This window comes from Epinephelus moara, chromosome 14 (assembly GCF_006386435.1).
Source record: "Epinephelus moara isolate mb chromosome 14, YSFRI_EMoa_1.0, whole genome shotgun sequence".
Lineage (NCBI taxonomy): Eukaryota > Metazoa > Chordata > Actinopteri > Perciformes > Serranidae > Epinephelus > Epinephelus moara.
The window spans coordinates 30,760,208-30,776,330 of record NC_065519.1 but is presented as its reverse complement, the minus strand read 5'-3'; the positions used below and the strand labels follow the sequence as shown (position 1 = coordinate 30,776,330).

Here is a 16,123-nt window from a genome sequence, read left to right as displayed (position 1 = left end):
TGACCACACACACACACACACACACACACACACACACACACACTCATATATAAATCAGGTTGTTTTTCGTTGATGGGCGGCTGTCAGTAGGAGGGGGGCGGGCACAAAAGATGAGATGATGACAAGTCACTTCCTGTTAGAGACAATAAAAGAGACGAATCAGAGAGAGAGCCAGACAGAACCATCGGGACCGACCTGCTGCTCCCAGTGAGACCAGTTAGTGAGACCAGGACCAGTTAGTGGGACCAGTCAGACCAGTGCGTTGCCGCATTTGTCCAGGATGTGGAAGTTTGTGCTGACGGTGTGTCTGCTGCATCAGAACCAGGCTGTACCTGTAAGAATCCTCTTTATTGATCACCTGATCAGTTCATTGGTTACAGATATGAGTGGTCAGTGACACTGTGTTGTGTGTACAGTTGCCATGGGAACACGGCAGCCTGCAGCCCTTTCTTCAACAACAACTGGACCAATCATCAGTGAGTACAGCAGCATGTACACCAGTAGTGGAAGGCGTGTGTGCAGTGTTACTTGGCACTGCATAAAAAACTGTGGTTGAAGTTTCTTTATGACGACGCAGTAAAAGTATTTTCAGGAAAATGTTCTTGAAGTATTTGAAGTATCCGTTATGTAAAGTGTTAGAGTGGTAAAAGACATGTAGCAGTTTGGGACTCTCTTAAATCACGGGGTTTCGCCCTGGGGTGGAGTCTAATGTGTGTGTCAGATATTCGTTCTCGTCGGCTCTCATCAGGTCATCTCGTCACTTTTTTGACAAGTTGGCAAAACCGTAACCGAAAAAGTTGTTTATTAACGTAAAATTTGCCTCAACCCCAAAATTAAACCTACAGCAGACTTCACGTCAGAATCCATCCGGCTCTCATCAGGTCGTCTCGTCACTTTTTTGACAAGTTGGCAAAACCGTAACCGAAAAAGTTGTTTATTAATGTAAAATTTGCCTCAACCCCAAAATTAAACCTACAGCAGACTTCACGTCAGAATCCATCAAGCTGCAGTTTCTTTTATTTTGAAAGTCAGTGACGCAAGTGTAACCTTTGACCCCGTGGTCACATTGGTCACCGACGTGGAGGACTCCAGCCATGAAAGGTGGCAGCCTACATGGAGTTCAAGACACCCAAGGAGGATCCTTTGGAGGTTTGATGGTGGTGGAAGGAGCATGCTAACATGTTTCCTAACCTGACAGTGATTGAATGTTTTCACTATCCAGTCAAAGAGACATCCAATTCAAGAACGAAGAACCACTTTCAATCTTTTCCCGCCATTGACGAGATTTTCCGCCAATTCATGTTTTCACTGTTGTGTCCAGAAACGAGGAGGAAAAAGAGGAAGATCTGCTGGAAACTGAAATTAAACGTTGTTTACAGAAATGTAGCAGCTTGTAAACTGCAGGAAAATGTCATCGTCCATGGAAACTTTACAGTTGCACAGGCCATGGAGATGTTGACTCAAAACTCTGACACTTCTTGTTTTGATCAACATTCTGAATCTGATTTGGACGAAGAAGCAAACGAGTTCAGCGGGATGAAACAGGATCTCATGACAGGGACGATGACACACGGCCAAGGTACCCTGGGTGTGTTGGTTGTTGACGTTCTGGGACGCCGTGTCAAATTCAGCCTGTCATGCATTGTCTGTTTTCAAAATACACTTCAGTTTACAGGGAATGTACAGTTTGCATACAGTCTCTTTCAAAATAAAAGCACTACGTCAGTACAACAATGTGAATTGACTTTTTTCCCTCCAACTAAAACACTTTTTGGGGTTTAGGAACAAAGAACAGGGTTTGTCTTTAGAATCTTACAGGAAGTGGACACCGCTCTCCAGGGTGAAAGTCAGTGGTTGGACCCATCCACCACTGCTCCCGTCGGATTTTTGCTGCCCTAACTTTCGTTCTTGTCCCACCACATTTCCTCCTGGTGTCGAGTACTGTTAAACTATAACGGCACGGGCCGCCTATCATGCTGACATTAAAGGACAGCTTTTTTCGCCAGTGTCCGATGTCCCACGTCACTGCTCAAGCGGCAGATTCGACGTCTTCAGAGTGAGACAATTGTGTAAGCAGGTTAGAGCAGCTCCGTTTTAGTTATTGCACAAAATGGCGTCTCATTTGTGACACCTCACAGCGCCGATAATGGCACACACTCTGAAGCTTTGGCGACATGTCAACGCTGAAAACAGAGTTTGTTTTCAGAACAAGTGATTTAAACACTGATAACATAATAAGATTACTTTGTGTCTGCAGCCTTCTCCTCCTCCTGATGTCCTCCAGCAGACAACATCCTCCTCGTCCTCCTCTTCATCATCATCATCAGTCTCCTCCGAGTCGAGCCAGAGTTCAGAGGTCAGAGGTCACCTGACTCACACACAGTTTACAACATGACACTGAGACGAGCTGTGTTTATCTTTAATCTGGTGAATGGTGCCTGACTTCCTGTTAGTTTGACCACAGCGGCATCTGGTGGACGTCAGAGGAACTACAGCCAGACGCTCTTTAAACACAGAACTGACTCTGATTGGTTGATTTTACAGGAAGCTCAACAGCTGCGAGAACAACAGAACCTGGAGAACACGGTAACACACACACACACACACACACACACACACCTGTGTGATGTCATTTTATTCTGTTGTTAAAGAGCTCCAATTTTTTGATTAAATTAGCAGAGATATTTTTTTTTAGTTGATGTTTGAAGTCATGTTGTGTTTATGATGTCATCCTGTGTGTGTGATGTCATATCCTGCAGGCGGTGGAGCAGGTGGACACCTCCCAGGAGGTGAGCTTCATTTAAAACATGATCAATCTGATTAATCTGATCAGACTTCATTTCAAGTGACGATGAATGTTGGACAGTGTGTGTTTGTAATGTTACATTTAGATTTACCATTTAGGTTAAGGTTAAACATTTATATTTGCCATTTAAATTTAGATTTAAGTTTAACACTGGGATTAATGTTAAACATTCAAAGTTAACGTTTAAATTAAGGTTTAGTTGACATTTGGATTTAGAGTTTAAATTTAGATTCAACATTTAGATTAACACTTAGATTTAAAATTTAGATTGAGGTTTAACATTTAAATCAAACATTAAGATTTAACATTTAGATTCAAGTGTAACATTCAGATTTAGATTTACTTAACATTTAGATTTAGGTTTAATGATTAGATTTGATATTTAGATTTATCTTTTTCATTCATATTTAGCATTTAGATTTAGTTTTATGTTTAACATTTAGATTTGACATTTAACATTTACATTCAACATTTAGTTTTAGGTCTACATTTAGGAATATCTTTTCAATATTAAGATTTAGGTTTAATGTCTAGATAACATTTAAATTTAGATTTCACTTTAACATTTAGATATAATTCAAGATTTAGATTTAACACTTAGTTTTAACATTTATTATATTGTTTACAGTTACATGAAAGACAAATAAACATTTTTTACTCTTTACTCTTCCCCACCTGGTGTGTTTGTTTGTTTGTTTGTGTGTCAGAGCTCGGAGCTACCCCAGTCTCCCAGTAACACCACCAGCAGTCTGTGGCTCAATGAACTGATTTTAGTGGGGGAGAGAGCAGGTGAGCGGGACAGAGAGACGGAAACAGGAGACAACAGCGCCGAGAGCACAGAGAGCCGACACCGGGTGAGGTCACACACATGACATCATAACACATCACATGACATCACACCATGTCTAACACATTCTTACCTCTGGCCCCACCCCCTTCCTCAGGCTCTGATGTTGACCTTTCATGACCTCCTGAGTGCACCTCGACTTGACGGACACGGAGTCGAAGCTGCCGCAGAGGCAGCCGAAGTCATCACACACATGGGCGGGGCTGAAGGTGAAGCAGGCGTGACAACCGGAGAGGTGGGCGGGGAAACTGCGGACACGGGTGTGGTAGCCGGGGAGAAGGGCGGGGTCAGAGGAGAAGAGATCGATGCCGAATTCCCCCGACTGATGGACGACAGCACGGAGGCAGCGGACGGACATGCCAACCATCACGGTTACCATGGAAATGAGGCGGAGCTGGAGCTGGGGCTGTGACCGAAGCCACGCCCCCTAAACTGTTGACAGCTATTAATCAGTAAACAATCAATAATCAGACCTATTACTACTGTATTAATCATGTTTATCATCTGTGTGTAAAGAGTTTGTTATTAATCTCTTTAACTCGTTATTATGAAGACGACCACGACACAAAAAGATCCCAACGTTTCCCGAAATCTGGAGAAAGAGCTGTAACACAATGATACAAAATAGGTGAAATCAGATGATTTTACAACCTTAAAGCTAGTTAAGGGAAAATTATATGAAAGTTAAGGGATTACTAATAATAGCACCAAAGCTTTTTGAAACATAACCAGAAATATATCTGTATTTTTATTTTCTATGCATCAGTAAAAAAAAAACTTATATGTTGAGGTGGTGCAAAAAAGGTGGAGCCATGTCAGATGATTTTTTAGGCACTGAGGAGGCACTTTTCTCTTTTTTTTTGGCTCAGGGGTGGGGCATACAAATTTAAATGGTTATATTTTATATTTATATCACCATTGATTTTTAAAGAAAAAGTAACTGAAGGAAGTTTTGTAAGGGGTTAAAAATGTGTCCATTTTGTTCTTCTTTAAAAGTTTTTGTCAATTTCGTTTTGGTGAAAAACAATTGCAGATTTTTTTTTATTTTGGCTAAAATTTTTGATTTTTTTTTTCCTTTAAAAGTTTTTGGCTTTTTTGTTTTTGTTAAAAACATTTGCCGATTTTTTTTTTGGTCCAGAAGAGTTAACAGAAAACGAGCTGAAAACAATAAATCAGTCTGATCTTTATGATACTGAGCCGTAATAATAATGTTACTGTATACGTTCATATTTAAGTGTGTTTATCCTGATGTTGGTGAATAAACTTCTATAAACAGACTTATTGTTGCTCTTAATTCTGTATAATATTGTTTTAATTAAAAGAAACTAAAAACCTGCTTTAACTTGAAAATATTAAAACACATATTTACAAAAAATTTGACTAATTATAAAGTGTATGTATTATAGTATGTAGTATACACTCATTATATTCTACTGATTAACACACATACTAAAAGAAGTGTTTCAGTGTACTATTATATAATAATAATAATAATAATAATCTGTTATTATTCCTATATATATATAGTAGTTTCATTGGCGGTGGCGGAGTCCGCCATTCAGCAACACTGTTTCCTCTTCACTCTCCTACAGATGTATCACAGCTGGATTAGCTTTATGCCAATGCTAACACATTTCCTGCTGCTGCTGCTTCACATTAAAAGACTCCAGCTGGAGCTTTGATTGTGAAGACTAGGGATGATAATGATTAATCAACGACTGATTAAGAATTGAACAGATCAAATACAGATTTGACTCTGAAATCTAAACAATCTGCAGACTCCTTTATATCCTAGCTCTCAGTTTGAGAACATGTTTCATGTTATTGAAAGGGTGCAATATAACAAGTTTATGACAAGGTGGCCATCTTGGGTTTTGGAAGAGGAGCGTGGCGGCGACATTAGAAATTGAAGCATTATTCCGTTACATTCAATGTGTTTAATGTCCAGGCTTCTTCATCTCGAGAATAAGTAATATGGAGCTGTGGGACTTGACAGGGGTCACAATTAATCGATTAACTGATCATTAATGTTACCAATGATCAATTATTTGCAACCCTTGTGTAGACATTACAGGAACTAGGTATAAATTGAATTGATTGAAATTGGAATGCATGTTTTCTTCAGAAATTTTTGCCTTTTTTTTTTCTTCAAATATTTTTGATTTTTTTTTTTTTTATCTTTAAACATTTTTGAAGATTTTTTGTTTTTTTAAACAAACAAAATCCTAAAATGTTTGGCGATTTTATTTTTCTTTAAAAATAATTTGACGGCATGTTTTCTTCTTAGATGCTTATATTTAATGTTTCTAAGATGTTTTCAAGGTGACTTTTGAACAAATTTAGGAATGATTTTCAGACAAATAATCTTTTCCATGTTCTGTCACTGCAGGTCAGACGGAATATGTTTTGATTAAGTTTGGTTAATCTTTTACCAGCAGATAAGGGTGACTATAAGTAAAAACACTGTTAGCTTCAGTGGAAGGTTCAAAGGTTTCTAACATCTGAAATTTGCTCAATTCACTTGGACAAAAATAAATTCAATGATGGATAAATTAAATAAAATGTAGCAACTGAAGCCTCTCAAATTCACATTCAACACCATTTAGTTATTCTATTGAAACTTATATTTATACAATTGAATTTAAGACTTTCTAAGGAGCTGCAGACTCCCTGTTCTATATGGATTATATATATATATACACATGTATTATTCTGAGTATGTCCGTTCTACAGCAACAGGAAGAATCTTGGTTTTAGAATTTTATTATTTGTGGTGATTGTTGTTGAGTCACACCTGCAGTTTGTGTCCTGTCTTTTCTCAACAATTAATATTTATTTAAATATCCCATAATCAATTAAAGAAACTTTTTTTTCATGTTTTAAAAGACGTAAGACGTCTGCAGCTGAGTTCTCCGTTGCAGGCAAACATCATGTTAAAGACGGAAAAACAGCGCCCTCACTCGACTGTGTTCTGTATTCCCACCAAGGTGAAAAAATTCAGATTAAATATAATTGAAAAAAAGATGAAACCAGTGAAAATAAAATTCACTCATCATCTCAACAAACAGATAAATTCTCTTTATTCTGACCAAAAAAAAAAAAAACTGAAGCAGAGAAACAAATGTTCCTGACAGATGTGTCACTTCCTGTCAGCCTCCAGTGTCCAATCACAGTCCAGGACTGGAGGCCACAATCACCCACAATCCTTTGCTTTGGCTTCGTGAGCCTGCGTCAACCGTTCACAGAAACCCTGCGGTCCAGTCAGAGTGAGTTTATTCCCCTCTCACATGTGACGTCATCAAACCGGCTCCACTGTTGAGCCAATCAGCTGCCAGCTCACAGTCAAACATAGAAAGACCAATCAGCTTCCAAGGCCGCTGTCATGGAAACAGACGTCCTGCACATCACTTCCTGTGGGCGGGGCCTTTGTGGAACAGGTAGATGGGCCGCTGGTTACCTGGAAACACATTCATTCTTATTTCTGATTTTATTTTCATTAATGTTTCCTGTGTAAAAAACTCTTCTGTCCCTCTGAGGCTTCTGTAACTCGGCTCGTCCTCACACTGATGTTTCCTGCTGCTGAGGTTTGGTTACGTTGAAAAATGATGACGCGCTATTCTATCGTTACCAGTGAAAACTGAGAGTTTACCTTGTGACCTTTAACCCCTTAAACTAGTTTACATATCACCTTGGGTTCGTCCTTCACCTTCTCAAAATGNTCCCTCTGAGGCTTCTGTAACTCGGCTCGTCCTCACACTGATGTTTCCTGCTGCTGAGGTTTGGTTACGTTGAAAAATGATGACGCACTATTCTATTGCTACCAGTGAAAACTGAGAGTTTACCTTGTGATCTTTAACCCCTTAAACTCTGCTAGTTTACATATCACCTTGGGTTCGTCCTTCACCTTCTCAAAATGATCCCACACTTTGGATTTCCTGCCCGACATGTTATTAACTAGCCTGTGGAATAACCACAGGTACCAGCCCTGGAAATTAACCTGACTCCTGTCTGACTGCTGAGCGTGGACACTTCCTGTGTCTGTCCTTTCAAATTAAATTCACACATGGTCCAGATATATAGGTTTGAATTTATTCTGACAAGGCGCAGCTCCTCATAGAGTTTCACGTTTGTTTGTTTTTTTTCTGATCCAGCTCACCTGGATCATCAGCATGCACCAATCACATCCCAGGTTACAGTGTGTACGCCTGTGTGTGTGTGTGTGTGTGTGTGTGTGTGTGTGTGTACCTGTGTGTGTGATGAGTCTGTATGAGGTGAAGCCCACACTGTCGGTCAGGTAGCAGGTGAACTGTTCAGGTCTCAGTCTCAAACTCCTGAAGATGCGATACGTCCTCTCCTGCAGAACAACACAACTGTTACACACAAGCACGGCACTACAGTACAATAATAGAGCTTTTATTATAACTAATGTGGAAGGAGACGACTTTTCAGCTAGCTAGCTAACGTTAATTAACTCCTTGAACATAACAATAAATACCGTAAAACTTCCGTATTACCGTAAAATTTGTACTGGTTTAAATAAATTGTAAATGAATGTATTGTATTTCCCGATCTTTGCTGAGCACGTTTTGCGTGAAAGGAATTGATTTAGAGGTTTATGCAACTAATAGCCCGGGCTACTAATTGAAGTTTTACGGTAATATCTTTCCCAACTGATCACGTTAGAAAGGACAACGCAAGAAAACATGTTCTTTGTTTAGATTATCAAAAAGACAATGGGTCATAGCTGACAACGTTAGCTAGCGTGCTAACGTTAGCCTTCATTTCCCCAGGATGGCGCCTGGATGCAGACGAGGACCAATCTTAACACACGTTACAGAACATAAACAGAGAACATTTTTTCTAACACAGTTCTTATTGATAAGCAGACAGCGCTAGCTAGCAAATACAAAAATGACTCATCAAAAGTTTGTTTTTATTTTAGCTCCTCAGTTTGCCGTTGTTTACCGTCTCCAATATGGCTGCTACGTCTACATCTACGGTAGCTTCTCCATGGTTCTGCATCTTCATTCTTATTCAAGTGAATATTTACGGTGTATATTCTGTATATCTTACCGAGGCTCTCTTGCTGTGGCCGTAGCTGCTCCATGGTTGTGGCTCCAGGATGAACAATCCGCCCGGCGACAGGCTCTGATAGGCTCGTCTGAAGAGTGTGGCCACGCCCCCGTCACCTGACTGCAGCTGCACCCATTTAGTCACTCCCAGACACATGATGACGTCATACTGACCCTGCCCAGGCCACGCCCCCTGCGCTGTCACGTAGTCGCCCTGCGGGAGGAGCGACACATATGATGTCAGCAAGGTGATGATGTCACGGTGAAGAGGAGTGACAGAACAGGTGTGACACTCACCTGGATGAAGGTGATGTTGTTGGGGAACCTGGAGGACGACGAGGAGGACGATGATGATGATGATGATGAGGGGAGGAGGAGAGGAGGAGCACAGAGAGGACCTCGACTCACCCTGAACGACAGGGGGAGGGGGAGGAGAGACAGAGCCTGCTGCAACTCCTCCATCACCTCCTCCACCTGCTCCTCCCTCTCTCCTCCCCCTCCCTCCCTCTTCCTTGGAGGAGAGGAGGAGGAGGGTCCTGGCTTTCCTCTCCTCCTCCTCCTCTCCTCTACAACTAGGTCATGTGACAGGAAGTGCCTGATGTTCTGCTTGGCAGCATGGACCAATTGCTGGTCTAGCTCCACCCCCAAGATGTGGGTGGGGTTAAACCTTTGGGCGACGCCCAGCGTCAGGTGACCGGCACCACAGCCCACATCCAGCACCGTTTTGTCTCTGAACCAATCAGCCTCCAGGAGGCGGAGTCGCGGGTCCTCCTCTGCCCCAACGCCCCCGTCCCACTTGTCGCCATAGAAACCACGGTAACCATAGTAACGGCTGTGGTTGCCGTACTGGTAGCGGTGTTTGTCCTTCTTCTTCTTCTCTGGCGGCTGAGTGGAGCCAGGCTGAGCTCCTCCATACCTGCAGGGGGCGGTACAGAGATCATGGGACCAGGCAGCCAATCAGATTACAGGGTTTTAATTCATTTCAAGGGAACGTTCAATCTGAAAACAGTGCGCACTGCAGTAACACTCACCTGCCAGCTCTAGCCCCGCCCACCAGCGGTGTCTGGAATTTGGTTGGCTGAACCTTGGTGGGCTTGGTATCAGTGCTTGCAGTGCAGTCTGCCGACCTCGTCGAGGTGGTGCGCCGCCGTCTCCGTTGGCGACCGTCTCCCTGGTTACCAGGCTTGTGGCTGTGCCCTGGTGGAGGGTGGGTGTGTCTCCTGGGGAGGATGGGGGGCGGGGCTATGTCATCGCGACAGGTGATGGCCGTGTTGAGTTCACAGGGGAGTGGAGACGGTGGAACGCTGCCCTCTCTGGTCAACAGAGGAACTGCAGACACATTATGAACCTGTTACTAACACTGGTTTTATCATTACATCACAGTTGTGTTTCCTGCAGCGTCCACTGGGGGTCAGCACTGATCCAGGTGTTCTCACCTGTCAGTCCAGCTGTGGAGGGAAACAGTCGAGCTGGCACCACCTCCCTCTCTCCTCCTCCTCCTCCTCCTCCTCCTCCTCCTCCCCCATGGTGTCTGTTCCTCCTGGACTTCAGGGGGGACAGCAGGACCCCTCCTTCCCCCTGCCCGTCCCCACCCCGTCCTTTCAGGTTCAGGGGGTCAGTGATGTCACGTGGAACCAGGATCTCTACAGGGTCCCCGCCCCGCGATGGCAGGGGTGAGCACTTTGGTGTCTCCTGATTGGTCGCCCTGAAGAGGAAGAGGAGGGGTTAAATATTCACGTAACAAAGAAAAAAACAAATCTGACCATGAATTAAACGTCTCACCTGTTGACGTCTTCGTCCAGTAGCGAGTTGAGGTTAAGCGGGTCAAAGATGTTCCCGCCCAACAGGAAGTGAGTTGGCAACATGGGCTCTGACTGGCTGTCACTGTTGGCGCGGCGACGCCGCTTGGCCAGTCCCTTGAAGCCGACGCCCATGGAGTACCGCCTCTTTGCGATGCGGTGAGTCGGGGGAGCGGAGGTGAGGGGGGGCTGGCTGTTGCTGGGCAACTGGAGGCCATTCTTAGGACGGAGGGGGTGGGTCTTAGCCAGCGGCGGCTGCTCTGACAGACTGACGGGGGCGGGGAAGGTGGGGCTGACGTCATGAGGGAGGATGGTCTCTTTGTCCAACGACATCCTGATCATCATAGATCAGCCAATCACGGTGATCTATAGAGAGAGGGGCGGGGTCAGTTTGACCGCTATGCAGAACTTTTAAAAGAGTATTTTTACAGTGTGGTGAGTACTTTCACTGCGGCAACATTTTTAATGCAGGACTTTTACTGTAACAAAGTATTTTTATTGTGTTGAATTAGTACTTTAACTTGTAATAGAGTATTTTATCTGTATGGTATTAGTGCTTTAACTTATAATAGAGTATTTTATTTGTATGGTATTAGTGCTTTAACTTGTAATAGAGTATTTTAACTGTATGGTATTAGTACTTCAACTTGTAATAGAGTATTTTAACTGTATGGTATTAGTACTTTAACTTGTAATAGAGTATTTCAACTGTATGGTACTTGCTCCGCAGACACCCAGCAGTAATCGATCAATAATCAATAATCATACTCACTGTGTGCTGCAGAAACACTCCACTTCTCCCCTCCTTCATCCACAAACCCTCTCTGACCCCGCCCCTACCGCTGCCTCCACCAATCACGGAGCGCCGTCATGAATAATTCAAACTGACCCACTGGTAAACAGTTAGCTTCTCCGTTAGCCCAGCCTGGCTAACATGCAGGAAGTAGCTAGCGTGGAGCAAACACACCCCCTAAAGAAAAACAACTCCCGAAACACCCCCACAAATCCGCTGTGCGCGTGAAAACGAGCCTCCACCGAGCTCTCCGTGCGTGTGTCAGTGCGTGTGTGTGTGTGCGGGTTGATGTTGTAGCTTTTAGCCGTGACAAACTGCTAGCTGCTACTTTCTTCCCCCCGTGCTCCAAAATCCAAGCCCGCGACTTTATACGCCAGTCGTGGGGGGGCACGTGAGTGACGATGGAGCCCACCAATAGCGAGCCGAGCTGGGCTCCTGCCTCTCCCAAGCTGCGACCAATCAGACGACTGCTTGTCTCGGAGCGGTTGTCTGATTGGTCGCAGCTCGGGGAGAGGCGGGAGAAAGGCCGAGGAGAGAGCCGTCCTGAGCGGTGCCTGACTGGAAACACGATCACTGCTGAATATAGACGATTAAACCATCATAACTAACGAGTTATTGATTACCAATCACCGGCTGCACGTGCTGACACACACTGTGAGTGTGCCCACCTGAGTTCTGACCGGAGACAGTTGACTTTATGTGTCTTGCAGCGCCACAGAAAGCCCCTGTCTGACATGGGTATTCAGCCCTGAGTTCAGATTCACAGGTGACAGTAACTCCCTGGCTGCTGCTCGTGTCTTCCAGCAAACTCCACCAACCAAACCCCACAGTGTGTTAAAACACAAGGAAACACCCGAGTTTATACTCCACCTGTAGTTTCACACCTGTATTTACAGCCTTGTTGCGAATTTAAACAGAAAACAAAAAGTCATCCTGAGAGGTAAAACTGAGGGATCACTCAGTGTTGATAATCCTTAAGTAGGTTATTGATTTTCTTCAGACTGATCAATTATGAATATGTTGCTCTAAGATGTCAGCAGCTCACCAGTTGTGCCTTGCATTCAGTTTTTGACCCACTTTGTTGACTTGTAACATGTTCACGTCATTATTAGTTATTTATTTCTGAGTCATGTTTTCAGATGTTCAGGTTGATGCAGTTCTGAAGGAGGAGACATATTAAATTAACAATTTTAGAGGACTAATAACTGGAGCTGGTGAATACTGCTGTTTACTACTACACTACTACTAATCAGTGATGGCCAAATGAAGCCTCTTGAACCACTTTTTTTTAATTTTCTGACCCCACCAGATGGCGCTCTTGGTTTAAAGATAAGGCGCGTTTCCACCGCAGGAACTTCGGGGTAATTTTACGGGGCCGGGCCCGTTGGTGTGTGTCTCCACCGCAGGAACCCCCTCAGAAGGACAGAGTTCCAGAACTTTTACAGGGGCTAAACAAGTCCCTGCCTCGGAGTAGGTACTCAGAACGGCCCCGAAAAACTCCTGGCTGGGGCTTGGGGTTTGCTTGGTGCTGATTGGATATACTCAAGGCGGGATGTGACGTCAACAGAAAGCAACAAAATAGCCGGCATTTTTAAAACTCAGCAGACTCTCGTTCATAGCTTCCACCGCCATGTAAATGAAAAGACACGCCAGAAACCCAGCAACCACCTCAGCTCCATCCATGGTGATAATCGTCTTTCTTATGTCTGCTTTCTTCTTCGTTTTTCTGCTTCTTCTTCTTCTTTGTTGTTGTTGTTCTTTGTTTCTTTGCCACGTCACCCCCGTCAAAATGGTCGCGCAACGATTACGTCACATCCAGAGCCCGGTAACTTTACAGGAACCTTCCTCCTACTCTGGCCTTTCAGTGGAGACACGGCGGTTGAGAGGGCCGAGCGAGAGGACGTTCCTGTAAAGTTCCTGCCCCCCAAATAGTACCAGGAACTTCTTCAGTGGAAACGGGCCTATATATAAAGGCTGAAGGACTGGCAATGAAATGTGCTTTCAAACCTTTCTTGAACAGACAGCGCCATCTAGTGGCTTCAGAGAATAGACAGTGGTTCATGAGGCCTCATTTGGCCATCACTACTACTAATGCACCACAACCATCTCTAGGGTTTACAGAGGATGGTCACAAAAAGAGAAAATATCCAGTGAGCCAAAATGCCTTGTTTATGCCAGAGGTCAGAGGAGAATGGCCAGACTGGTTCAAGATGATAGAAAGGCAACATGAAGTCAAATAAGCACTGGTTCCAACCAAGGTGTGCAGAAGACCATCTCTGAAGCAACAACACCTTGTCCAACCTTGAAGCAGATGGGCTACAGCAGCAGAAGACCACACCAGGTGCCACTCCTGTCAGCTAACAACAGGAAACTGAGGCTACAATTCACACGGGTTTTCTCACCAAAACTGGACAATAGAAGATTGGAAAAACCACATTCAGATGGAAGCATGGATCCATCCTGCCTTGTATCAACGCTTCAGGCTGCTGCTGGTGGTGTAATGGTGTGGGGGAGATTTTCTTAGTACCAACTGAGCATGGTTTAAACACCACAGCCTACCTGAGTATTGTTGCTGAGCGTGTCCATCCCTTTATGACCACAGTGTACCCATCTTCTGATGGCTACTTCCAGCAGGATAACGCACCATGTCACAAAGCTCACATCATCTCAAACATGACAATGAGTTCACTGTACTCCAATGGCCTCCACAGTCACCAGATCTCAGTCCAATAGAGCCCCTTTGGGATGTGCTGGAACGGGAGATTCATGGATCAACTGTGTGATGTCATCATGTCAATATGGACCCAAATCTCTGAGGAATGTTTCCAGCACCTTGTTGAATCTATGACACCAAGAATTAAAAAGAGGGTCCAACCCAGCACTTATGTTAAACGCATTTAAAATAAACTAATAACATTAATAAATATATATCTGTGAGTCTCAGGTGAAACTAAACAATGAATGTGAATGAAATGAATCAGATTCTGTGTGATCATCTTCTCCTGCTGCACTTTGATGTTTGCTCCTCAGGGAGGTGCTACAGGCAAACTAACATGCCGCTCTGTGCTGTTTTTAATAAAGAGACACTTTCAACTGAGAACAGAAAGTTGTATTTTAACATTTTAAATTCAAACAGGCCTACAGCTTTCAGTTCTGATTATGGTTTGTTTCCCTTCACATTCACTTTAAAGGCACTTTAACTGTTGAGGTCACTCATAAAACTGAATAATTAAAATATATATTCATGTGTTTGTCAGTTAAAAATATCAGAAAACATCAATAATAATTCAGAGCTGTCGAAGCTGTGACTGACAGTGACGTCCAATCCTGTGGAGTGACAGCAGGAGGGGGCGGGGCCACAGAGGTAATAGTTCTGTATGTGTTTTATTATAAAAAGTCATGTTCATGTAAATCACAGTGTGCTGTATGTCGTCATGTGTGAAACGTGCTGTGTAAGCCGAGCTGATACTGCGTATCTGTGTCACGGAGGGCTGATGGGACAGCAGGGATTAGGACTTCATTACCCAGCATGCCGTGTGCGTTTGTAAAATCACTAAAGAGGATTTCTGTGGATCAGAGAGACGACATGCCGCTGAAGAGAGAAGGTGAGACCATTTTATTACAAACACTATCATGCTGTGTGTGTCTATTACTGTGTGTGCATAAGTGTGTGTATAAGTGTGTTTATTGTGAGTTGTGTCTGTGTTATCTCTCCTCCTCATTCTTTGCTCTTCTTCCTCATCAGTTTGTTTTTGTCTCGTCATCAGTGATGTTTATTACTCTGTATGATGTCATTCTCTCATGTAGGCCCTCTCATATACTACTATTACTACTGCTGCTGCTGCTGCTGCTGTGTATAAACTTTGCTGACACACAGATTTATATTAATTTATAATAAAGTCTGAGTGAACGTCAGAGTCATTTGGTTAAATCAAACGGTCGGAAACTTTTCTGACTCTAAACTTGAGTCTGAACTGAAAGAAGAGTGAATCATGAAGAACTGAACTCTATTGCCTCAGAGCACAAAATCAGTTTAATGAACAGTGAGTGAGGGGCTGCAGCTCCCCCTGCTGGGCTGTGGACTCAGTTCTGGACACTTTGGTTCTGAACTACAGTTGCACGCAAAAGTGTGGGCACCCCCGGTCACTTTTTTTTTTTTTTTTTTACTGTAAATAGTTAAGTAAGTAGAAGAGCTGATCTCCAAAAGGCATGACGTTAAAGATGAAACATGATTTTCAACATTTTAATCAAGATCAGCGTTTTTTTTTTATTTTGTGCAATTTTAGAGTGAGAAAAAGGAAGGACCACCATCCAAAAGTCTGGGCACCCAAGACATTGGAGCTCTCAGACAACTTTTCCCAGGGTCTCAGACCTTAATGAGCTTGTTAGGGCTCTGGCTTGTTCTTAATGAGCTTGTTAGGGCTCTGGCTTGTTCACAGTCATCGTTAGGAAAGGCCAGGTGATGCAGATGTCAAAGCTTTAGAAATACTCTGACTCATGGACCGCGGAACGCATCTGAACAAGGGGGGGCCATAATTTCAAGTCACGCGGAGGGGGTGGGGGGGCATATGCAATATTACTGATGTATTAAATAACGTTGCGGAGCACTTTTTTTATTCCGACACCACACAGTCACATCTACAGTACACGCATGAACATGAATACATGCTTGCTCAGATTAACCCCCCTGATCCCACTCTAACATTCACACACAACAGGCCAAGCCTATTTACACATAGACGCACAGATGAAACTATAGCAAACAACAAAGTACATCCAGTCCACAACCACAACCAAAACTCATCT

The 16,123-nt window shown here is 43.5% G+C and overlaps 2 protein-coding genes across 2 annotated transcripts; one reads left to right on the top strand and one right to left on the bottom strand.

The window, feature by feature from the left end:
- The first annotated feature begins 256 nt into the window (after positions 1-256).
- LOC126401382 (uncharacterized) lies at positions 257-6,582 on the top strand. The gene is made up of 7 exons (XM_050062603.1): positions 257-334; positions 417-476; positions 2,258-2,356; positions 2,545-2,586; positions 2,760-2,789; positions 3,514-3,660; positions 3,751-6,582. The coding sequence occupies exons 1-7, from the start codon at positions 281-283 to the stop codon at positions 4,063-4,065; spliced, it is 747 nt and encodes a 248-aa protein (XP_049918560.1). The 5' UTR covers positions 257-280; the 3' UTR covers positions 4,066-6,582.
- Positions 6,583-6,716: 134 nt separating this feature from the next.
- mepceb (methylphosphate capping enzyme b) lies at positions 6,717-11,671 on the bottom strand. The gene is made up of 8 exons (XM_050062602.1): positions 11,297-11,671; positions 10,508-10,890; positions 10,162-10,430; positions 9,757-10,054; positions 9,023-9,641; positions 8,727-8,939; positions 7,899-8,007; positions 6,717-7,110 (listed from the first exon to the last, which is right to left on the bottom strand). Exons 2-8 carry the CDS (start codon positions 10,867-10,869, stop codon positions 7,058-7,060), a joined length of 1,923 nt encoding a protein of 640 aa, XP_049918559.1. The 5' UTR covers positions 10,870-10,890; positions 11,297-11,671; the 3' UTR covers positions 6,717-7,057.
- Positions 11,672-16,123: the final 4,452 nt, after the last annotated feature.

Bases quoted from the DNA above. Each gene is read 5' to 3' on its own strand.
- LOC126401382 (XM_050062603.1), top strand. From the start codon at position 281: ATGTGGAAGTTTGTGCTGACGGTGTGTCTGCTGCATCAGAACCAGGCT. The intron at 2,587-2,759 runs GTAACACACACA...CATATCCTGCAG, and splicing joins AACAGAACCTGGAGAACACG to GCGGTGGAGCAGGTGGACAC. The intron at 2,790-3,513 runs GTGAGCTTCATT...TTTGTGTGTCAG, and splicing joins AGGTGGACACCTCCCAGGAG to AGCTCGGAGCTACCCCAGTC.
- mepceb (XM_050062602.1), bottom strand. From the start codon at position 10,869: ATGATGATCAGGATGTCGTTGGACAAAGAGACCATCCTCCCTCATGAC. The intron at 10,431-10,507 runs GTGAGACGTTTA...CTTCCTCTTCAG, and splicing joins CTGGACGAAGACGTCAACAG to GGCGACCAATCAGGAGACAC. The intron at 7,111-7,898 runs GTACACACACAC...ATGTGTTTCCAG, and splicing joins CAGACTCATCACACACACAG to GTAACCAGCGGCCCATCTAC.